General features: G+C 47.3%; 1 protein-coding gene across 3 annotated transcripts in view; it reads right to left on the bottom strand.

The window, feature by feature from the left end:
* Window positions 1-25530, bottom strand: part of TRANK1 (tetratricopeptide repeat and ankyrin repeat containing 1) — a 1100402-nt gene that overhangs the window by 538128 nt on the left and 536744 nt on the right. For all 3 annotated transcript variants that reach the window (XM_085607558.1, XM_085607559.1, XM_085607557.1), the window contains one exon: window positions 12946-13113. In XM_085607558.1, the coding sequence (XP_085463684.1) occupies window positions 12946-13113 (168 nt within the window). The remainder of the gene's footprint in view (window positions 1-12945; window positions 13114-25530) is intronic.

Here is a 25530-nt window from a genome sequence, read left to right as displayed (position 1 = left end):
GTCACCCCGGTGATCCTGACCTGAGATCCGGCGACCCCTGACCTGCCTCAAGCCTCCAGCCCATGCCTGCAGTCTAAATCCAGAAGGCCCCCCTAACCGCGACCAGGAGCTGGTAAGAAGATCCGACCCCAAAAGGCACCCCTGCACCCAACGCCCCACGGCCTTGTGTGCAAAAACCGACGGTGCCTAACCAACCCTTAACTTCCCAACTTACCTCTCCAAGTGGTAGTCGCACCCAGAAGTCCTTCGTCTCCCTGCCTGCAGTGCTTTTGCAAACCAGAGGTTCTCCATAGAAAAAAACAGGACGCCCGACGTCGAAACAGCACTCTGCACCTGGCCGCCCCTGTGCTGCTGAGGGTGCACCTTTGTGCTACTTTGTTTCCCCATTTGCCCTGACCTTCACCCTAGGAGCTTTGCTCCCACAATCCAGTGGCCTGCTTGCCAGCAGCCATCCCCCATTGGATAACATTGAGCCTCAACACTCTGCACCCGGCCTCCCTAGTGCCGCTGAGGGTGCAACAACAGTGCATCACTGACCCTGGGGGACCCCTGTGTCTAACCCCACAACATTAACTAACACAGTCGATTATTTACCTGTGAACCGATAACCTGTTTTCCCTCCATAGGATAACATTGACAATTTTCTTCCAAAAAGTTTCTAAGTGTGGAGTTTTGAAATCTAAAGATATTCTTTAAAAATAATGCGAATAACCAAAACGTAATTACTGATCTGTTTACAGGTTATATCCCAGTGATGAATCTAGGTATCCAGCACTGAGTTAGAAAAGTAACGTAAAAAGTAACTTACCTGTAATTTACGGAAAAAGTCTATTCATTCCAATGTACTGTATTTGCTAAGTGTTGCAACCTGCTGCATCCCCTGTACACAAGTTCTAATGCATTTTCAAACTGTTCTATATTCAGCACCTTATTACTGAAAATAATTTTATGCTTACCTGTGCCAGGCTTGCTTGGTTCGAAAAATAAACAACAGTATATTTTTTATACAAAAACAATTGGCCTAGAGTTCAGTTCTTGAGTGTGTGAATTCATTTGCTGACAGAGTGTTTACATCAAATGCTTAACACTGTCCTCTGATACTGCCTTACTGCTCGCTCACTCTACCACAAATAGAGAGTAAGGTTCTATCTAAGTTTAACCTCTGGCTACTTCTGGGGTAACTTGGACTCTATACACATTATACCTCATTTTGGTGTAGTATATATAGAGCCAGTTTCCTTCAACGGAGTATGCCTTCCTCAGACACAGGCAACTTTTTTTTTTTCAAGCAGCGACTGCTGTGGCAGACTGTTTGCAGAAAGTCCTAGGGCCAAGACGATGGCGACTGCAATCACATCAGTAAAGCGGCCTACTGGCGAAGAAGTATACTCAGACGCACAGATAGTGGAGACATTTAAGTCGGGAAAGAAATGTTGAGCCTATCATCGGCCTTTTTGGACACTAAATCTAAATCTAGAAACTGGGGAAAACTGAATATTGGCACTTTTAATAAACTCCTACTTGATAATGCTCCTGCCATTAATCAAGTTTCTATGGCATATTTAGATACCATCCATAATTGGATTTTAAAGTCTATTGGTGCGTGCCTCCCACCTTCTATTAAACAGGTGAACAATCATCATCCTCCTGCCCTCTGGTTCACCGAGAGGCTAAAGATAGAGAAAAGCAAATGTAAAGTGTTAGAAAGACGTTGGAGGAAAATCTTTGCACCTGAATCAAGAATCACATATAAACTGGCCAAAAGAGATTTTCACTCGCTCTGAAAAACTGCTCGAGCGGATTATGTGAGTTCTACGATCCTAAATCTGCAAAATAGTTCTAAAACTTTGTTTAAATTAGATAAAGAATTATCTGGGGCTCTAAGTCAATCCACCTCTCCTGTGCTGACTGACCTACAATGCGAAGATCTTGCTAAATTCTTTCTTGGCAAAGTAGAAAAAATGTATTCAGCATTAAATGCCAAGTCAGTGAACACTACACAGCAAACTGAGACTTCTCCTGCCACGCAGAGAAATATGTAACAGCTGGAAGGTCTGACCACGGAGCCCACTTATAAATTGGAAATTTGGTCACTCCTTGATGTAACATCCTTTAAAATGATTCTTGACAGTCTCAAATCTGGCTCTCCCAGAGATCCTCTTCCTGTAACTGTACTGCAGAAGCTGGAGTTGCTATCTCTGAAGTTAATCATGAAGTTACTCAATGCTTCCTTACAGGAAGCAATTGTTCCGCCCGCATGGAAGCATGCTATGGTCCTACCACTTTTAAAAACAGCTAAGCAGACTCGATGCAACTGTCCAACTTTCGGCCTATTTCATTACTCCAGATCTTTTACAAAATTCTGGAAAAACACATTAATTTACAATTGACTCACTTCATTGATGCTCCAAAGTTTCTACACCCTTCACAGTCCGGCTTTAGATCCGGTTTCTCGACAGAAACCACTCTTCTTGGAGTAACAGAGATGATGCAAAGCTGTCTGGATGCTGGAGAAACTGTGGCACTCATGTTACTTGATTTGAGTGCTGTGTTATTGAAAGCTCTACAATCAATGGGGGTCATTGGCTCTGCACTAAATTGGATTGCGGATTTTCTGAAAGATCGCACGATCCAGGTATTCTCCTCTAAGGCAAGCTCCAAAACCCATGTATTACCTTATGGAGAACCGCAGGGCTCCATTCTTAGCCCCCTACTATTTAATGTCTATGTTAGGCGTCTGGCTGTCATTGCTGAAGATGCTGGGTTGTCTATTTTCTCTTACGCTGATGACACCCAAATCATTTTCTCTCTCTCCGCAGAACAAACGTCTAAGGGATCGCGCCAATAGTAAACGTTTTAACATTAATGAATTGTACATACAAGTTGGAATAACTTTAGGTAAGGAGTCAAATCCTTCCGATAGTGGCAGAGGAGCCTCCTAAAAAAAGATTCCTACTGTAGTATGCCAACTGGCAGATGACGGGTTTATGAAATAGGGGGTTGTGTCTATTTGTCCAGTTGCCAATATAAGCATGAAACTTTCCTTAACCACAAATAACAAGTCCTGGGGTCGGGCAATAGGACACTAAAACACAAAATGAGGGAGAAGGCGGGGCTAGAGGCTGGTCCGCCTAGGGACATACTCATTTTCCGTCTAGCAAATACCCATAGTACTTTATCATAAATGTTCGCCAACAGTTACAGGTAACCTCAAAAACACAAAATCCATTACCATTTAATACTAAAATAAACATATGAATGGGCCTCTGAACTGCATGGGTTCTTCTAGGCACACCAAAAACTAGAAACCAGTTTGGTCTGAAGTTGCAATACTCAATTAGTACTAAAGGATGGCAGGCCAAAAGTGTTTCACCTCTCATGCCTCAAAGAGGTTAGGGATCACGGAGACTGTTGTCAAAACCGAAAAACAAGGGAAACTCCCCCGACAAAACAACACATTGGGAATGCCAATAGGTCTGGTTTATAAATGCACTGTCAAACCAGGCCTAAAATTCCATGTAGGATTATGACTTCCGTCCACCCACCTGTGCTGCTGTCAGAGAAAACCACCACAATTTATCTAGTTATCCAAGACACTTTAACAGCATTACAATGTAATGTGTGTATTCCCTTGAAAGTTCAACCTCGGGTAGGTGGATAAATAAACAAAATGATCACAGTTACGTGGAGGGCAAGCACTTTGTCGTGGAAGCATACAACCTCTACCTAATCAAAACATGTACTCCTGACTCCCCAACATGTGGACAGACCCAAAGCCCCTCTCCTAGTTGTTCCCATAATTGTTTGGCAAAAAGCTCTGCTGTCAAGCTAGACCATAAAAATTGGTGTGGATGCCGACTGCACAAGTTGCAGGAGACTTTCATCTTTATATGTGTAAAAAAGGCAATTCAACAGATAACGATACAATTTAAAACTTTGACTATCTTTAAGTCTTTGAAGGCCCTGATACCAAAGAAAGTTGCACAAGCAGTATTAATTTCTCCCAAAAAATGTTAGCTAACATTTCTTTATTGATTTTCATGTTTAAAATAAACAGTAGCAACAGTAAGACATCCAACTGCAAAATATATCTGCAGTACGGTATTTAACCACAATCCTGCGCAACTTAGACGGCAACACCACACAGCTTCTCCACTCGACCACCCCTCCTACCATAATATCAGTATATATTAAATCACTAACAGTTCAGGTACCAACCCCGACCATTCGTCCATACATGTCTTGGCTGACTTGGTCCACCACTAGATTATATATTGTGTGTATGTACCATGAGGAGGGGGAGCCACTGTCAGCGGTGAATTTCTCTAACATTTTGATCTGCAGATCTCAAAGATTAAAAAGTCAGAATTTCCTTTTCAATTGATTTAACATAAAAGGAATATGCTACTTACCAGTATGCATCTGTTCTTGGCATGTAGAGCTGCAGATCTACACACTTTTGCATAGATCGCCATCTGGTGTTGGGCCCGGATGTTTGCAGATAGTTTTTCCTCTTGGAAAGTCTTCGGAAGTCACGAGGTCGGTGACTCCTCCCTTGGTTCGTATTGCGCATGGGCTTCGGCTCCATCCTCAGATTATTTTTCGCCAGCAGGGAAAGATGCAGCGTAGTAGTAACAGTGAAGAAACCATGTGTGTTGTATCTAAATAAGATAGACTGGAACACATACAGGTAGCCGGGGAGGCGGGTGGGCGTGTGTAGATCTGCAGCTCTGCATGCCAAGAACAGATGCATACTGGTAAGTAGCATATTCCGTTCGAGGCATATGAGCTGCAGATTACACACTTTTGCATAGACTATATAGCAGTTCCCAACCTTAGCGGCGACCACCGGTATCTGTTGCAGTGGTTTGAAATAGTGTTTTTAGTACAGCCTGGCCCACATTAGCTTGTTGCTTGGTTTGCACATCTACACAGTAATGTTTAGTGAAAGTGTGCGGTGTTGACCATGTAGCTGCCTTGCAGATATCATCTAATGGGATGTTCCCTAGAAATGCCATAGAAGCTCCTATCTTTCTTGTAGAGTGGGCTTTAGGGGGAACAGATAGCGTGCGTTTTGCTTTGTGGTAGCAAATCTGTATGCATTTTACAATCCACCTAGCTATCCCCGATTTAGAGATGGGGTTGCCTTTATGAGGTGGAGAGAAAGAGACAAACAGTTGCTTTGTCTTCCTGAAAGGTTGTTATCTCTGGATGTAGTAAAGCAAGGCCCTTTTAAAATCCAGTGTGTGTAGAGCCTTTTCTGCAACCGTTTGAGGTTGCGAGAAAAGGGTGAGATGACTTTGGGTAGGAATTTTGGGTTGGTACGTAGGACAACCTTGTTCGGGTGCATTTGGAGAAAAGGTTCTTGTATAGTAAGTGCTTGTATTTCACTGACCCTTCTAAGGGAGGTGATAGCTACAAGGAAAGCTGTTTTCCATGTGAGGAATTGCAGTTCGCATTTATGCAAGGGTTCAATAGGCGGACCCATTAGCCTTGTGAGCACTATATTTAAGTTCCACACAGGTGAGGGTGGCACTCTGGGGGGAATTATTCGTTTTAGGCCTTCCATGAAGGCTTTAATGGCAGGCACTCTGAAAAGTGATAGGTGCTGTCTGTTTTGTAGGTAAGCGGCAATTGCTGCGAGGTGTAGCCGAATGGATGTATATGCTAGGTTACATCTTTGTAGATGTAGTAAGTAGCATATGATGTGCTGTATGGATGCGTCTAGAGGGTTGATTGTGTTGTTATGGCAATAAACAACAAATCTTTTCCACCTGGCAGCGTAGCAGGCTCTAGTGGTAGGACGTCTAGCTTCTCTGATAACATTCATACAGTCGGGGGGAAGGTTAAGGTATCCGAATTCTAGGATCTCAGGAGCCAGATCGCAAGGTTGAGCTGAGCTGGGTCCGGGTGTCTGATCTCTCCATGGTTCTGGGTTAGGAGGCATGGTGAGAGGTGTCATTTTTGGTGTGGCACTACTGAGAGTTCCAGCAGCGTGGTGTACCACGGTTGTCTGGCCCATGTTGGAGCTACTAGAATCAGTGTGAGGGAGTGCTGTTGTAGCTTTGGCACCACTAATGGAATTAGTGGGAGAGGTGGAAAGGCGTATGCAAATTTGCCTGACCAGTTCATCCATATCGCATTGCCTTTGGACAATGGGTGTGGGTATCTGGCGGCGAAGCTTGGGCATTTTTTGTTTTCGTGGGTGGCGAATAGGTCTATCTGTGGATGCCCCCACATCTGAAAGAATGGGTGAAGAACCTGTGGGTGAAGTTCCCACTCGTGGATCTGTTGCGTCTGTCTGCTGAGCAGATCTGCCAAGGTGTTTTGGACTCCTGGGACGTGCTGGGCCAGGAGAAAGATTTTGTGTGGGATTTCCCATCTCCATATGCTCTGTGCTAGTTGAGAGAGCTGTGGAGTGTGTGTGCCGCCTTGTTTCTGGATGTAGTACATGGCAGTCATGTTGTCTGTGCGGATAAGGACTGCTTTGCCTAAAATCTGTGTGTGAAAGGATTTTAGGGCTAGAACGATTACCAGTAACTCCAGATGATTGATGTGGAGTAACTTCTGTTGCGGCGTCCATGTGCCCTGCACTGTGAGGTGTAGTAGATGAGCTCCCCAGCCGGAGAGCGATGCGTCTGTTGTCAGGATTATTTGTGGAACCGGGTCCAGGAACGGTCGACCTCTGGAAAGATTTGTGATGTACCACCACTGCAGAGAGCAATGGGTGCGACCGTCTATCAACACCAGATCTGTCAGTTGCCCCTGGGCCTGGTTCCATTGGTGCGCTAAGCACTCTTGGAGTGGACGCATCTGGAGTCTTGCATGAGGTACTATGAAAATGGAAGAGGCCATCATCCCTATCAGTTGCATAAACACTCTTGCTGGGAGTGAGTGTTTAAGTATGAATTTTTGACGCAAAGCCTGAATGCTTGCGATCCTTGCCGGATCGGGGTAGGCAATGGCTTTTGAGGTGTCTATGGTGGCACCGAGGTATTGCTTTATGTGGGATGGTGTTAGCTGGGACTTTTGGTGGTTCACCGTGAAGCCTAGTTGGTGAAGTAGCTGGATTGTAGTGGCGGTGTGGTGTACACATGGGTTGTAGGACGCGGCTTTTATGAGCCAGTCGTCCAGATACGGGAAGACGTGAATGTGCTGTCTTCTGAGGTGTGCTGCCACTACCGCTAGGCACTTGGTAAATACCCGTGGTGCTGTTGTGACCCCGAATGGGAGCACCTTGAACTGGTACTGTTGCCCGTCCAGTACGAATCTGAGGTACTTTCTGTGGGCATGGTGTACCGGAATGTGAAAGTACGCGTCTTTCAAGTCCAGTGTGGTGAGAAAGTCGTTCTGGGAGAGGAGCGGAAGTACCTGCTGAAGTGTTACCATATGAAAATGGTCCGAATGTATGTATGTGTTTAGAGGCCGGAGATCTAAGATAGGTCGTAGAGTCTTGTCTCTTTTTGGTATCAGAAAATATAGGGAGTAGACCCCTACATTTTGCTGATCGTGGGGGACCTGTTCGATTGCGTGTTTTTGTAGGAGGGAGATTACCTCCTGTTTTAGTAACGTGGAATGTTCTTGTGACATTGGGCGTTGCCTGGGTGGAATGTTGGGGGGGGGGGGTTGATGTGAGTTCCAGGCAGTACCCTGAACGAATAATTTGGGTCACCCACTTGTCTGATGTGATGGACTCCCAGACATGAAGGAAATTTTGTAGTCTGCCCCCGACCGGAGTGGGATGGTCTGGGGGGAGCAGGGGAAAGTCATTGGGTAGGCGGTGTGGCAGAGCGGGCGGTATTTGTTTTGCCTCTGCCTTTATTGTTATTTCCTCTATAGCCGCCTCTTTGATAACCTTTTGTGAAGGTGGACTGAGGAGGGGATTTGTAGGACGTGGACGCGCTGTCTGAGGAGTAGTCTCTGCCTGTGCCCCGAAAGGAAGAGCGGCGAAAGGAGCGTCTAGGAGGGTGTGACTGTAGGGCTCCCATAGATTTCGCCGTATCTGTGTCTTTTTCATCTTCTCGAGGGCTTCATCTATCTTTGGACCGAATAAATGTTCCTGATCGAACGGATGGTTTAATATGGAGGCTTGTACCTCTGGTTTAAAGCCTGAAACTCTCAGCCAAGCGTGTCGACGGAGTAGGACACTGGTGTTAATGGCCCTGGAGGCTGTGTCTGCTGCGTCTAAGGCACAGCGTATAGAGGTATTAGTTAGGGTCTTACCCTCTTGGATTAATTCATTGGCCCTATTTTTATAATTTTCTGATGGATGGTGCATGATGGTTTCTAGTTCATCATAATGCGCTCGGTCGTATCTGGCCAATAGCGCTTGAGTGTTGGCGATACGCCATCTATTAGCTGCCTGTGACGCAGTGCGTTTTCCTGACGCGTCCAGGAGCTTTGATTCTTTGTCATGTGGTGGTGCTTCGCCTGACGCCTGGGAATTTGATCTCTTTCTTGCGGTGGATACCACTAGGGAATCCAGTGGCGCTTGCCCTTTGATGTAGGCAGGATCTGTAGGGGCAGCTTTATACTTTTTTTCTATGCGTGGGTTTAGGACCCTAGCCCTGACTGGGTCTTTAAAAACCTCTGGCGCATGTTTTATTACCCCTTTGAGCATAGGTAGTATAGCAGTAGACCTATGCGCAGTATCAAAGGTGTCTAGGAGGAAATCTTCCTCTACTCGGTCAGTGTGTAGCTCTACCCCGTGATAATGTGCCGCCCTCTGAAGTAGGTGGTGAAAACCTAGTGAGTCTTCTGGTGGAGATGGCCTGGATGGATAGAGGTCATCTTGTGGGACATCTGGAATGTCTGGATTATTATAATCATCCCAGGGGTCTGGGGATCCTGTAGGGGTGGGGTCTTGTGGCACATCTGCTAGGTCGTAGTATGGGTCCCCCTGATCATCATGATCTGGAGACGGGGTCGGAGAGCGATGAGGCAGGGGTGGAGAAGGTGGAGGGGGTGGAGGTGGAGAGGGTGGAGGAGGTGGAGGAGGTTGGGAAGGAACTCTGAAAGGGGAGGTAGCACAGTCCTTCCTCTTTGGAGGTGGAGGTGGAGCTGGTTTGTCCAAATGTCTCTTTTTAGAAGACAGTGCCAAATGTCCCGTTTTTGGATCCTTGGTAAGTGTCTTTTGCAAAAGATCCGGTGTAAAAAGTTCTTGCGACACTGGTTGTTCCGTCGGCGCCGACGTTTTCGGGGCCGACGGCTTCTTAGGCTTGTCTGTGCCGTGCTTTTTGGGAACCTCCAATTTTTTGTTCGGTGCCGAGACAGGCTTCGGCGCGGGAGTGTCGGTGCCGAGGGCCTTATGATGTTTGGTCGGCACCGAGAGGCTGGGTTTGGACACCGAGGGTTTTGGTGTGGAGCTCGGTGTTGAGGCCGATCTTTTCTTCGGTGCCGAAGGGTGTTTTTCGGCACCGCTGGCAGGCTGGCTCGAGCCCGAGCCGCCGGAAGGCTTACTTGGCTTCGTCACCGGGCCCGAAGGTGGGGTGTTCGAAGCAGTGTCTTTTGTCTTGCCTAGGCCCGAAGGCGTGACCGAAGCCTTTTTGGGTGTCGGCGCGGGTGTGGGAGGGGGAATTTTACTCACGACCCTCTGCGCCGGGGTGATGTCCTCCACATCCGAGTCGTCAGCTTCGGAAGCACTGACGAGGTCCTCTTCGGTGTGCTGGTGTCCCGGAGCTTCGACGTCTTCCCTGAAGATGTCGACTGGAATGGAGGCCGAGGAGTGCGCCATTTTTCGTCTGGCCCTTCGATCTCGAATAGTCTTTTTAGATCTAAAAGACTTGCAGGCGGGACAGTCTCGAGCCTCGTGTTCAGGGGAGAGGCAGAGGTTGCACACCTCAAGAAGATCGGTGTGGGGGAATATGGACCCACATCGAGGGCACTTCTTGAATGGAGTTCTTTCCATCAGCCGGGACCGGAGCCTGGATAGGCCCGAAGGCCGCCGTCGATGACTGGAATCGAAGGTGCGTCGAAGAAGAAGGTGATTGAGGAGATCAGTATCTAAACAATACCGGGGAGAGCGAGGATTCCGCTTCGATCGTCGAACTGGAATGTTCGGAACCGGAGCGCGAAGTATTACATCCGAGCCCGGCGGGAAAAAACAATCTGAGGATGGAGCCGAAGCCCATGCGCAATACGAACCAAGGGAGGAGTCACCGACCTCGTGACTTCCAAAGACTTTCCAAGAGGAAAAACAAACTGCAAACATCCGGGCCCAACACCAGATGGCGATCTATGCAAAAGTGTGTAATCTGCAGCTCATATGCCTCGGACATAATGTTTAGAGCAAGATATGTGGCAGGTGCTATTTGAGAGGTATAGATTTATTTCTGTTTGCAGTAGGATAAAAGTCACTATAAATAAAAGTAATAACATAATTGTAATTCATTACCAACTTATTTCAAAACCTTTTTCCTTTAAAATGTTAAAATGACATGTTTATTTTTCCCCCCAGTAAAACAGAGGTATGGCTGTGGGTTAGGATAAGGGTTGGGCTAGCTAAAAGAATATATCTCTCTACAGCACTCTTCCACGCAAACGTCCATAAAGTGCAGGCTCACATAGTCCACAGTGCTGGTCCAAGTACGGCTGATGATAGATAACCTCAGTGGGCATTGAGGTTTCAGTGTAGGTAACCTCAACAACTTTTAATTGCACTACTTGACCGATGCACCAGGCACTTAACCTGTGCCTCTTATGCCACCATCTGTCCTAAATCTGCTCCTTCCTAGTGAGCAGTGTACCTGTGTGTGTGTGAGGCGTGTGCTTGTGTGAGAGTAGGGTAGCCACCATGTTTTGTCCATGCAATGCAGGGAGTGGAAATACTAGTGTTCGTATTAGTAGGTGAGGGTGTTTTGATATAGCAGATACAGACTATGTTGAAGGGGATTGCGGAGAGTCAGGAGCACCTGACAGTTTGAGATGTCATACCAGTGAGGGGGGGCAGTTACTTTGCTTGCAGTAGGGCCAATAGCATATTAACTATGCTACTGCCAACAGCATTACCAGTGGGGAGCACTCGACTGACTTCACAACTATTTCAGCTATAGAATCAGCAACTGCACGCCAGTATGTTTTGATAGAAGGGTAGTGTGCCCAGCCCAAGTGCAGGAATTCTTCCTGAGATGCATTCTGGTCTGGAAGTTTTATCCTCAACATCACTGGTGAGTGGTCAAATAATGTGTGGGAGAGGTATTCATTGTCCATTAGTCATGCAACAACATCCCTTGACATTAACCATATCCCAATGTGAGAGTGACAATCATGGACTGAGGAGCTTCATTAATACACTCTTTCAGCACCTCTCTTTATGTAATGTTTTTGCTGCATCTGACTGGCCAGTTCTGTATGAATTTGTACTCTCTGCAGTGGGGTCCACTGTGAGGTTAGAGTCTCCATCCCCGCTACAAAGAAATATATGTCCCAGGGGAGTCTGTGTGAATAAAATATATTATGATGTGGACGGATTTCCGTGTCAACATGGTACCCCTCTATATGTTGTAAAATATGTATTTGGCTCACATTTAAATACAAATGGGGGTGCCACACTCGGTTTCACGTGCGTATGCTGCAGGGGTGAGACTTCAAAGCCATGTTTTTCAAGATATGCCATGACCAAGCATTTCTTTTTGGCACTATTCAGCCCGTTGATGTTCCAGGACCTAAACACAACAGCACAGGCCATAGCTCAGCACATTTTTTTTTCAATATGCCATATCCTTCCCACTCTATCCAGAGCTATTGCCAACATGCCACCCACAAACGTGTTGTATGCTACAACACTGTTTGCCTGTTTGACATTCAACTTCCCTGGAACTCCTCATAATCTCACACCCCCACACTAACTGTCATAACTTTCAGTGCACATACCCAGTCCCAAGAACACAAAACCTATCCATAAGGGACTGTTTAAGTGATACACACGTGTTCAACCACAATAGTCGCCATCTCATCCCCAGTAACCAAGCAGCATCTCAAAACAGTGTGTGATAAAGAAAGTCTGGCACAACAGAACATGTGCGGTGGCATCCCGGTAGGATAGTCACCACAAGGCTTCGGAGGCCACTCACTAACCCAGGCCTGAAGCGTAATCTAGTCAGACATAGCCCTACATATTCAGCACGCTGCAATTTCTCCCTTCACAGCCATTTCCAGGACTATTTCACACTCTTTCTTCTGCTGATTCCATCAGGATGGGTCCTTGACGACAAGCTACTGTGGGGTATACTAGTACATATTTATTTTTTACATAGGACTAGCACAAATCCCAATAAAAACTACAGCAAAAGAACCAATTTGTGGTCTTCAGGTTTCTCTCTCTCATTTAAACAGAGTGCCGGAGTGGAGCTAAACAAATCACTGGTAATTTTGCCTGGTAGTACTTAGCAAATATGCATGGGAGAAAGAATAAACTGAGCAGAAATTTGAGGCAGTAACTCGGATTCCTCACATTATCCCTTGTTATGGCCTTGAAAACTCACAATGGGGAGACATTTTAGTCCAAGGGTAAAACATAAGGAGCGGTATTGGATGTATTCTGCAATAAAATTACTATCCAGTAATTCTCTCTACGTCAAAATGAGGACTTTGGTACCGAGCATAAGGAATTCTGGAACACTGACTAGTAGTTTGCAAGTCCACCTATTTAGGTGTATCCAACGGTCAGGAAACTACTGACAACTGAGCTGTTAAGAAGAAATTAGTCTGTCCTAGGCAAAGCAATAAGAAAAGCCGGATTCCTTTTCTGTGCAACAGAGACAAACAGGACACACTAGTACCTGTTCACAACTTCCTATTAAGACTATCTGTCCTCACCCGGAAACAAGGTGCTTTAAAACATGCTTATTTGCGTGGAATTATAGTTCTAATTTAACAAAGTGAAAAACAAACAGTACCTCTAAGGAAGGTGCTAATGCCTTCATATAAAATATATCGCTACTGCACCTTGCACTAGAGAAAGTAGTTGCAGAAATGTCTTGACCCTCTCGTTCTCAAGAAGAGTTTCAGTCTTTTCCTTGAGTCGTTTTTTGTGCCTTAGGTATGCTGTGAACTGCTCGATGGCAACAAGTAGCACAGAATTCAGGTCCACCGGAGGTGCAGCTTCAAGTTTATCTAAGGGAGAGAAAAGAAGCATGCTTATATCTTGCTAGCAGGCAAGAAACCATAAACCAAAGATCTCAAGTAAGTTCTAGAAAACAAAAGTCAAAGGAAGCCCAAGAACATTGGTATGGTGAAAGTTTTGTACATGTCATGTAGGTACATTAGGAACTAACATTAATAGAGTTAATGGTGCCTTTATGTAGAGATAGTGTTGTTTCAGCTCGTGACACCATAGCAGAGATCTATCTACTGCCAAACAGCACTAAATACGTGAACTGCAAGGAAACACGATCTGGGTGTCATCTGATGAGTGACGATTCTTTAAAATAAGAAAACTGATGGACATAGCAATTAAAAAACTATTGATAATGTAATGTCTACTTGTATATCCTTAAGTGCAAATAAAGTATTGTATTTAATTAAAAGAAACTTTGATTTGTTTACAATAATTAGAATCCAATCAAAGTACAAAGGATTCTGCAGTTCAGTTGCCACTCTGCTCATACCCTCCACAAGACAAATATTGCAGGTGGTCTACAAACCCTCAAAGGATCGAAAACGTGCCTGCATACAGCTATTGATAAAACAGCATAAATGATAACCGAACAAAGTTGGTGTACGATATCAAAAATGCCAATGATGTGCATCCATTCCGGAGTTTTCCCCCCTGGAGGACAGAGTGCTAGATGGCCATGTCCCGGACAGCACGATCTCCCTCATATACAAAAAATTGATTAACGATAGATCGTGTCTGCTGACTAGTCTCCGCGAGGCTTGGGTTGCCGACGGGCTGGAGCTGGACGACGAGGATTGGATCTCCGCGGTGGCCTCTCCGAAAGAGGTGGCCATCCCGGCTCGCCTTCGTTTCGTCCAGCTCAAGATCCTTCACCGGGTCTACGTGACGGGGCCAAGGCTTTTACGTATGGGTTTTGCCGGTGATGGAATGTGTAAGCGTGGCTGTGGTGCGTTGGCGACTTTCATGCATATACTGTGGGAGTGCCCGAGGGTGGAGCGATTCTGGCGTGGTGTGCATGAGGTTCTACGAATGGTTACGCGTGTCGCGCTGCTGCCTGAAGCGAGGAGATGCTTGCTGAATGTCTGGGAACCAAATGACTACTCGGTCCCGCAGGCGCGGTGGGTGACTTTGGGATACATGATAGCCAAGCGTGATATTGCCCAATTGTGGGGATCCCAGAGGCCCCCTGCGGTGTCGGCCTGGAAAGAGCATATGGATTGGTGTATGTTTCGTGAAAAGGTGGTGTATGTGGCGAGGGGTAAGCCTGGGGCGTGGATGAAACTCTGGGGCCCCTGGAACGCCTACCGCGGGGGTATTTGTGAGCCGCCGCTGCTACCGGCGGCTTCGCCGGCTCCGTCTCCCTAGATGGCGCCCCTCCCTTGGCCGCGGGCGCGCGGTCCCCCAGTCCCTGATCTACTCCCGTCCCCCTCTTCAGAATTTTGCTGCTGGTTTGGATCCCCCACTTATGGAGCACGTGTTGTCACTTTGGATCGAGGGTTGCCTTGCGGTTGTGGTTTGTTTACGTTGTTTTGCTTTAAGAAAATGGAACCGTACTGTGGGCATGGAGCTGTGAGGCCTGCACCATTGATCACTCCTGTCTTCCTACTGGGCACCGCTGAGAAAGTTTTTTGCTGTATGTATGTAATATGCTTTTGATGCTCTAGCGGCCGGCCGTGTGGTTGTAGGCCCATACCTGTAACTTCTATAAACTGCAATAAACGGTTTCAAAAAAAAAAAAAAAAAAAAAAATGCCAATGATGAATATGGCGCTCAAAGTATGTTTCAGAGAGACACTAAAGAAGCCAATGAAAGTCACTGCTGACAGATATACATGTAAATACATCCATTAGAAAATTAAAGGTTACATAAGTGTTCCTTTGATGTCAAGCATCGAGTTAGAGGTGTTGGGATTGAAGTCCACTGTATGGCTTTGTAAATCAGTACCGCCCTGTTCTGTAATATTTTTCTGATTTTCTTACAGGGGACTTGATAACGATGGAAATCCAGTATAGGCGCTCTATCTGTTCTTGGCGTTGTGCACGAATGAGAGAACACCCAAAGTGTACACTTTGAAAGAGGATGGCCACTGCACCTTCAGTCTAGGTTATGCCGGTGGTGGAAGCAGTGGCTTAATATCCCAAGGGCATAGCTCTTTTTACCTGTACACTTGAAGGGAAACTACCGGATCCGGAGAATTTTGCACTGCCATAAGTGGTGCTGTGGGGGTTTGCAGTTGCTCTGTACAACCCTGGAACTGGTGGAGAAGAGATGCAAATGAAGAGGCACCCTTGTGTGCTAACATCAGTTTCTTGCCTCTCTCTTCTTCCGTGTCCTCATACGCAGAGAGCAAAACAAATTGTCTGGGACAGTGTGCAGAGTTTTAACTTGAGACCTTTTTAGATGCCTTGTAAGCCATCTGCTTTTACCATGTAGTGTTGAAGATTTGAATGCTCTGCAATCTCCTGTCATCTAATGTTGGACTCCGATGATTGCAACTTGTTTTTAAGTTCCTTTTAGTTACCAGATGTCATGTGACTCCTTCTATAGTGCTCAATGCGCATGGGCACTAAGTCCATGTTAGATTGTTTTTCGCACAGCAGGTGAGTTTGTAAACGGAGTGTCAACTAAGCGTAACGTGGTGCACCATGCCTATTGTGCAGCGTGGAATCAGTAATAAAAGTAAATATAGGCATGGGAGCTGGACAGGACATTACAGACTGCCTATGAGCAGAGGGGGAATTGACCCCTAATGCAACTTACGCTATACCAACAGATTTACTTGGGCCTTTAGGAATGGGTAGAAATTGGACCATGCGTTCAGGCTTGGAAAGAATCTCCATAAGGAAATCTTTTATCACACGCATCTCCATTTTATGGTGTCTAGCGGCCCTCTGAATGACCTCATGTTAGGCCGTGGTGGCACCCGGCCAGGATGCCCTAATTGAAGAGTGCCCAAAATCAGGATCTTTTGGGGAGTCAACATTGCAGGCTCCACAGGGATCATCAGCTGGCCCTGTGTCGAAGGCTGGCCATCGTCGGTGTTACTGACGCGGCGGCAGTGCCCATTTTTTACTTGTTTCCATGGTATCAATAAACATGAAAGAAGGACATTATCTTGCTTTACTTCGAGCGCCATCTTTAAATGTCCTGATATTACATGGACAATGTCACATTAGGCAATATTGAAATGAGGCTGGTTAACGTTATGCTGCCGTGTATCGGCCATACATTTATAAAAAATACGTTATCTCCCATGTTACTTTAACAATTGATTTGTTATTAGTAGGCAATTGCAGATAAAAATATGACTCTGCTGTAAAAAAACACACAATTCCGCCGTGTATCGGCCAAGTGCCCCATCATAGGGCATGATCTCAATTTATGACAAATGCCTGTTATATGGCTAAATAAACATTTTAAAATGTATTTTAAGAAAAAAACACATAGAAAATTGTTAGAATGCCGTATAACGGCTCAAAACCCAATAGTGCCTAAAAAAACGAATAGGTAATTAGCAGTCGTCTTCAATCAAGTTATCTGTAGACATCCTAAACAAACACACAGCATACTCCTAAGTAGAGGCTATTCCCCTAAATGCTCTACCAATTCTTCCCCGGTGTTAAGCTCTTTCAGGGCTTTGGTCTGTAAATCAATAATGAAACGAGACTCTAGTCTCCGTAGCCTTTGAATCCTATCCCCTCCTCTTATGTTAACCAGAACATGGTCAAGACCAAAGAACATCAACAGATCCCCGATGCTTTGATCCATGCTGACAAAATGCCTAGCCACAGGGTAGGCTTGATCTTCCTTAGCAATGGCATGCAAATGCTCTAAGATACATATATATATATATCTCAAGAACGCATTCAGATCCCATTGCTGCATTAAAACGGGTTTTAGGGAAGGTTAAAATGTGAGTCAAATGTTTTATAAACCACATCATGACATGTGACAAAGACGGTTGGTCAAGTAAACAAAGAAAGGCCGAAAGGCCTGACACACCTTTAGTGTGCCCACTGCAGGGCCTTGCTGGGCTAATAAACAGACAAAAGAACATCAGAGTCTAGCTAGCAAGTGGTCAGTGTTTCAGGCACCACAACAGGAAACAAATTTGTACCAGAGCCCATCATAGATCAACTTTGTCGAAGAGCTCCTGGCAGGTGACATCCATCACCTTAGCCGGCAAGTCAAATGCATTTAGTTTTTGCCGTTCAATCTCCATGAATAGGAGGGTGTAGGTTGTGAAAACTCGGATACTGGGCCCTGCTCTGTTGCTGGGAAAGGAAGTCCTCCTGAAGTGGCAGTCTAATTGGAGGACAAAAGCTCGCAAGCTATATGTGCCTTTAATATGGAGTCGATTTTCCATTAGGAAGCATATCTTAAATGTCCCCCCCCCCCCCCCCCACAAACCAGCTGTGACATGTCTGTCAGCATAGCTAACTCATTGGTGGAGAGAGTGAAGCCTGCTGCGGGTCAGCGTGGTGTTTGCCACTATAGAAGATCAGACTCCAAGGAGATCTGAAGGAATCGAAGAGAAATTCATGATGCTGGGCCCACAGGCATCTGACTTTCGACTGCAAAGATTGCAAGTGTCACCTGGCAATTGGGATGAGAATGATACACAAGGCCAGGAGCCCAAGATGCCTCAGAGCGATTCTAGCAAAACGTTGATCCGACCTCTAAAACATAGGTCTCATATCCTAAATGTCCCAGACTCACTGTGGCACAGAAAAGGCCTTGAGCACGACCAAGTCCAGATTTGCCCAATGAATGGAAGCATCCTTGAGGGAATCAGGTGGGACTTTGGCTCATTTATAGTGAAACCCAATAATGTTAATAGTTCCAGCATCATTGGGAGGTGATCTACGTTGCACTGCAGCAAGTCTGCCATCAGTAACCAGTCATTGAGGTACAGGAATGATTGTACTCTGGAGCACCAAAGTTGGGCAGCACCACCGCCATCACTTTCATGAATACCCATGGGACCGCGGAAAGTAAGTATGGTAATGGAAAATGTCCCTGGCCTATCTTGCACTGCAAGTAATGCCTGTGGAATTGGATGATGGGTATAAGGAAATAAGCACCTTGCAAGTCCACAGACATCATTCAGTCTCCAAGGTGAAGAGATGACAGGATCTAGGCTTGAGTAAGCATTTTGAACCTGTCCATCCTAAGATAGGTGTTCAGAGCGTATTTCGAATGAGAAGTAACACGAGTAATATCCTCACCACGCCCAGCAGCTTTGGGCAACAAAACGCTGACTTCCTCCTTAAGGATTGCAGAGTACTCCTCTGAAACTCAATTCAATGTGGGAGGAAGGAGGAGTGGAGAAGGAGGCGTTGTGGGCAGGGGGAGCAAGGCATAGCTCCTTTGAAAAATCAGTAATATATAGCTGTCTGACGGGATGGATTTCCAGCTGGGGAGGTAATGACGTATTCTGCCTCTAACCAGCCAGGTACTAACCTGAGAGGTCAAACTGTCATATGGCCATTGGGGTCATAGTCGACATTGCTTAAGTTAACATGAGCTCTGCTGCCATGATGCTGCTTTTGCGCATGTTACTACATGACTCTGTTTATGCCTTTCACATGAGAACTGTCTGCTTCCTGCAGTCTCTGCCTGTTCCTGGATTTTAGTCTTTAGACAGTGTGCAAGGTCGATAAACAATGCCCCTTGTTATTCTGTTCTGGTCAGTCCCTAGCATCTAGAGAAAACATGCTAACACAGCTGCTATTGCTGGAAACTCATGCATTCATATTATGGGAAAGCATGAAGTCTAAAACACGCTCGGAGAGAGACCTTTCCAGGGAGAAGAGCTATGCTGTTCCTATGATGTAGAAATACCATCTAGGCACTAAGGTATGGGGTCTGCTGACAAAGCCCAGAGATCTTCTTTTATATAATAAAACTTCTAGCCAAGGGGAGGGTGGCTAGGCCTTAAAGTCCTTTATCCACTGTCTGTATGTGATGACATCCCTCTTTATAATATATGGAATTGCAACAATGCTAACTGTTATAGATTTATGCGTTTTGCTGCTGGTAGTGGCTCGTATACTGCATTATAGAGCACTATACTTAAACTAAAAATTTTGAACTATAAGAGTGACTCTGTCAATTCTTATTGTGGACAAGCATAAGTGAGTGAACGAAAGGGTATATCTTGCTACCGCGATTCCCGAGAGAGTCGGGAGTGTTGTGTTCTGGGTTGTCTAATAATTTGTAGCTTAGTGATTATGTAGGAGAGCGAATGAGACACTATAGCTAGTCGGTTCTGGGATTTTGGGTACTGAGGCGGTAGGAAGGCTCAGCCTCAACACACCGAGGTCCTGTTTTCCTGCGCATAGTTCTGTGTATGTACAGAATCCATGCAACAAAACTGAAGTGGCTCTGTAGCCGCCAAAACATGGGAAGAATTGCTGTTTCTACTGGACTGAACGGTTCCTGTTGGTGCCACATAGGCGATCACAAAAAGACTTGGTTGGTTGCAGTGGTACAAGCTAGAGTAGTCTGCAGATTAAATTCTTATACTTCAGCTGGCCTCCCACTGAAAATGAGGCACTTTTATTTACTGGTGGCAGGTCTAGCTCCAGCTCAGGATATATATCCAGCTCACTGGGGTTTTACAAGTCAACATACAATAAATCTTCAGTATGATGGGGGGAAGCAACCTGTCCTCTTCCTTATTGTGGTTAACCCCTGGGGACCGGCTCTCCCTGCGCACAGCCCCGCAGCTCCCCCTGGCAGTGCTCTGCTTTTTAGCCGCCAAGACCACGGTTCGAGCCCCCGTGCCTCGCACTGGTCTGCTCTTGCGTAATTTATTATCTCTGGTTACTTTTTTTTCCGTGTGGTGACTTGTTCTGTTTTCCATTTCTGCTTTCATCACCCCTGTTTTTTCTTCGCTCAGCCCCTTATCTCCTTTTCCACCCTTCTCTCTTCTTTGCTGGTCCCCGCCGCTGCTGCCCCCACGGCACTTCCGCCCCCCTATCTCTCCCACCCTCCCCTGACCTCTACTTAATGAAGGCCGCTGCACGGCCATGCGCAGCGGCGCCGCCAGTGCACCAAAGGCAAGCCCGTCTGCGCCCGTCCGTGACCTGACCGCGACCAGCGCCAGGACCCCTGGTCCTCTGGCCTGCCAATTGTACAGCTCCTCAGCACTCCACAAACTCAACGCCGTCAAGAACTACAGCTGCAAGATCTCCTCACCTCTCGACACCCACGGACCCTTCACCTGCCGCCACTCCTTCACCTTCGCCGAAACCCAGGACCCTACACCTCCCTCCACTCACAAACCCGTCGCACCCCAAACCCTGAGATGCATACTCAACGTCTGCTCCCTCCACAGACATGCCGCAGAAATCTGGGACCTCCTCGACAGCACCACCCGGCCCTTCCTCACCTGGATGAATGCCGTCTCCGGACCAGACATCACGATCGCAATCTCTGAAGGATACAAGTTCACCCGAAAGGATCGCCCCAACCCCCCCGGAGGAGGCATCGCCATCACCCACAAGGTCAATCTCTGGTGGAGCACCTATTCCGACGGGCCCACAGACCTGATGGAACATCTCCATTTCAAGATCCAGACCAACCCGTCCTCCACCCTCCAAGGCACCCTCATCTACAGACCCACCCCCTGGACCCAGCACTCCTTTTTCCGACTCCATCACCAACATCATCATGCCGCATGCCATCACCTCCACTGATTTCACGCTGCTAGGAGACCTCAACTTCCATCTCGACAACCGCCAGGACCCCAACTCCGCCTCCCTCGTGGACAACCTCCAGACCATAGGACTCCAGCAAATAGTACCAGAACCAACGCAAACAGCTGGGCACATCTTCGATCCCGTTTTCAAAGCAGGGAACTCCATCACCTTCAGCCACACCTTTAAACTCCCATGGACAGACCACCGCTGTGTTCACTTCACCTTCAAATCCAACATCCCTGGCAGACGCCCGCATCATCTCCAACGCAGGAACTGGAACAAGATCTCCGTTGACCAGCTCGCTGCCGCCCTCAGCAGCTCTGGTCCCACCACCACAGACGATGTCCCCACCACCGCCGCCCGCACTCTACACAACTGGATCACCGACTGTACTAACACCATCGCCCCTCAAGAAAGCCTCCAAGCCCCACGCCAAGAAATCTGGTTTTCCACCAATCTCCGAGACTCAAGACGCACCTGCAGACGTCTCGAAAACCTGTGGAGGACCTCCCAAACCCCGACAGACCTCGACAACTTCAAAACAGCTACCCCTGTCCGACTCTCCAGGAAGAAAGCACTTCAGGACAGAATCTCCACCAATGCACACAACAGCAAGGAACTCTTTGGCATCGTCAAAGGGTTCGCTCAACCCAACAGCAAGTCCACAGACATCACTCCCTCCCAGGACCTCTGCAACAGACTCAGCGCTTTCTTTCATCACAAAATCAAGACCATCTATGACAACTTCGAGGACAACAACCGCCACGAGGAACCCGCTCCCAGCAGCATGCAGCCGACACTAGACAGCTGGTCCGCCCTCAGCATCAAAGACACTCTGAGAATAATGAAGTCCCCCACTCTGGGGCCCCCACTGACCCCTGCCCCCGCCACATCTACCGCAAAGCCGCAGACATCGCCCCTGAGCTTCAACGCATCATCAACCGCTCTTTCGAGACCGCTTCCTCCCCCGACGACTGGAAACAAGCCAAGATCAACCCTCTCCTAAAAAAACCTTCAGCGGACACAACCGACCAAGAATTTCAGACCCTTCTCCCGTATCCGACCAGTCATGGAAAAAGACGTCAACAGCCAACTTGCCGCGTTCATTGAAGAAAAAAACATCCTCAAGTCCTCCCAATCAGGATTTGGTAAGAACCACAGCACCGAAACCATACGTCTCGCAGCAACGGACGACATCCGTACCCTCCTTGACAGAGGAGAGAAGGGAGCCCTCATCCTCCTAGACCTCCACGCGGCCTTCAACACTGTCTCACTGCACCCAAGCCAGCAGACTCCATGATGCAGGAATCCGGAATAAGGCCCTCGACTGGATCCTCTCTTTCCTCTTCGGCAGAACGCAACAAGTCAGACTCCCTCCTTTTCTCTCAGAGCCGACTCCAACCACCTGCGGAGTTCCACAAGGATCCTCCATCAGCCCAACCCTGTTCAACATCTACATGGCTCCACTCACGTCCATCGTCAGAGCAAACATCACATCGTATGCATATGACACCTAACTCATCCTCTCCAACGAACCCAACATCACCAAACGCAACTTTCAAGACGGAACAGAAGCAGTCGCCAGATGAATGAATAACAGTTGCCATCAACTCTTCATGGTCAAAACCGAGGTAAACATCATGGGTCCACACCCCGACGCCTGGAACGACACCTGGTGGCCCCCCACCCTCGGGGACCCCCTGTAGGAAAGTGGCTCTGTATATACTGTTCCCAAATAGGTACAGTGTGTACAGAGTCCACAGTCCCCAGAGGTTTGGCAGAGGCTAAAGTTAGATATAACCTTACTCTCTAAAGTGGTAGCTTGGTCGAGCAGTAAGGCAGTATCAGAGGACAGTGTAAAGCACTTGTTGTACACACTCAGTCAGCAAACGGTCTCACACACTCAAGAACTGAACTCTAGGCCAATGGTTTGTATATAAAAATATATGGTTGTTTTATTTTAGAACCAACAATAGGTATCAAAATATACTTTCTCAGAATGAGATGCTTTAGTTAAATACTTTGCAATAGGCAATTGACTTTTGAATGCAATAGTTACAGTTTGTTGCAATAGGCAACACAATTTCAAACACAATCATACATTGAGCTCAATGGGAATTTTAAGTTAAATGCAATTGATTACTTTCAGGATTACTTTTCTAACTCCAGGACTGGATCCTAGATTCAGTCCAGGGACAGTTCTTGGAAACAAGTGAGTTAATACGTTTTAGTTACTGTTGTGATTTTTAAGCAATATTTTGGTATTTTAAAAGTTGACACTTAGAAACTTTTTCTAATCAAATTACCAATGTTATCCTATGGGAGGAAATTCACTTAGCAGGTAAGTGGGGTTATGGTTACTTTTTCGGGTTCAGTGTTGGATCCTGGATCCAGCACTAGTATACCACCTGTAAGCAGTTGATAGAATGCGTTTAGGTTATACAGGCGATTTTTAACAAATATTTGTAAGTTTGCAAAATCGACACTTCCCAGAAAAACAGTCAATGGTTTCCTATGGGAGAAAGTTCAAGTTACCGGTAAAGTATGTTCTCGTTACTTTTGTAATCCAGTGCTGGGCTCCTAGGCTCAGTACTGGGACATCTATCTAAAACAGGTAAGTAATTACGTTTGCACAGTTGGTACGATTTTAAAGAATATTTGTAGTTTGCAAAAATCGACAGAAGAAATTTCACAGAACAACAGTCAATGGTTTCCTATGGAATAAAATTGAGTTAGCGTTAAGTATGGTTTGTAATTACTTTTCGGGGTAAGTGCTGGGCACCAAGATCCAGCACTGGGATCTCTCCTAATAGCAGGTGAGTATTTCAGTTATCGTTACTCGGTTAATTTTAGGTGAATATATCAAAGTTTAGAAACTCCACACTTAAAGAAGAAATTTCAAGTGAAACCAATCAATGTTATCCTATGGAAGAAAAATCAGGCTTTTGGCTAAGTACTCGGCTGGCAGAGTTAAGGTTCTGGGCATAGACTCAGGGGTCTCCCAGGGTCAGGTAAGTACAGTAGTTACACTCTCAGCGGCCCAGGGGCAGCCGGGTGCAGAGTGAGTCAGGCCCAATGTTATCCTATGGAAGGCAGGGGGCCCTTGGTTGGTGGCAACTGGCAAGCAGGCCACGCGGTTGTGGGAGCTGGGCTCCTGGTCACTTGCTCAGGGCAAATGGGGAAGTAGGTAGGAGTAGAGGTTGCACAGCCAGGGGCACTCGTGCGGCTGGGTGCAGGGTGCTTTTGAGCCTTCGGGCGCTCAATGAATTGCAATGGAGAAGCTCAAGAACGAACAAAGGCTGCAAGCTCGGGCCGAAGATTCTTCAGGTGCAACCACCACTTCGAGAGGTAAGTTGGGTAGTTGGAGGATAGGTCGGTTCCCAGTAGTGGGGCATAGTGAGCCGTAGGGCGCCAGGTGCAGGGGTGCCTTTTGGTGTCGGGAAATCTTACCCTCTGTTGATCGCCGTTGGGGGGTCCCTGGTTCTGAGGCTGCAGGCATCTTCAGGAGCGTCGAGGTGGGTCCTTGGGTGCCGGATTCGGGGTCACAGTCGCCGGGGGGACGTCCTCATGGTCTTGGTCCACTCCAGCGCAGGCCAGGCTTGGCAGGTGCAGTGTGTGCAGGGTTCGCGGTTCCTGGCTGATGCCAGAGGTCAGTTACTTGCTTTGAGCAGTACCACTGCTCGTGGGAGTCCCAGATGCTCAGAGTCACAAGGTAGCCAGGTCCTCCGGGGTTTGTGAGGTTGCTGGCTACGGGAGATGCCGGGATTTAGCAGGAGCAGGTTCGAGGGTCAACAGGCCGGTAGGGCTGGGGTCAAAGCAGTTGGTGTCTCCCTCTTGTTAGCAGCTGCACGGCAGGTCTTCTTTCTTCTTGATCTTCTTTGCTGTTTCTGAATCTGGATCTCAGGAAGGAAGGTTCAGGGTGCCCCTAAATACTAAAATTTAGGGGCGTTACAGGTAGGTAAAGGGCAGGGACCACTGGGTCCCTGCCCTGGGGTGGGCACACCCCCTATCCTACCACTCTCCTGTGGGAGGGGGCAGTGGCCTAGTCCTGATTGGGCAGGGCTCTCCATCTTCAAGATGACGAGAGCCCGGAGATGTGCTTCATCTCGCCTCCCCCACCTGAGGGGTAGGGTTGGCATCGGCTGGCACACCCCCTGTCCTTACTTGGGGTTTCCGGACAGTCTTCCCGCCAGAGTGGGGGTTTAGAACCGGTAGGAGCCAGTTGCTGAGTACAGCAAGTGGCCTGGAGAAGCTCACAAAGGCGGCATGCCTTTGAAGCTTCCCATGCCCATCCTCGGGGAGGAGACCTAGCACCTCGCCCAGGATGTGCATTGTTGCAGGCCCAGGAGAGTGGATGGCTCTCTACCCAGGGGTCCAGCAACAGGTCTGCTGTGTGGCAGCCTAGGCAGACCAGACGTGGATTGTAGGTTAGGTTCAAGGGGATCTCTAAGATGCCCTCGGTCGTGCATTGTACATTAAATCCTGCACTGGCATCAGTGCAGGTTTAATGTGCTGAGAAGTTTGATACCAAACTTCTCAGTCTTCAGTGGAGCCATCATGGTGCTGTGGAGTTCGTGTTGACTATCTCCCAGCTCCATATACTCTTAAATGGCAGCACTGCACTTACAGTGCCCAGGAATGGACCTGGCTACTGTAGGGGCACAGGGCTCATGCTCCTGTACCCACACCACTGGCATAGGGCACCCA

This window comes from Triturus cristatus, chromosome 5_2 (assembly GCF_964204655.1).
Source record: "Triturus cristatus chromosome 5_2, aTriCri1.1, whole genome shotgun sequence".
In the NCBI taxonomy this organism is placed as follows: Eukaryota; Metazoa; Chordata; class Amphibia; order Caudata; family Salamandridae; genus Triturus; species Triturus cristatus.
Note: the sequence above shows the minus strand (reverse complement) of the source record. Positions and strands in the feature narration are given on the sequence as shown.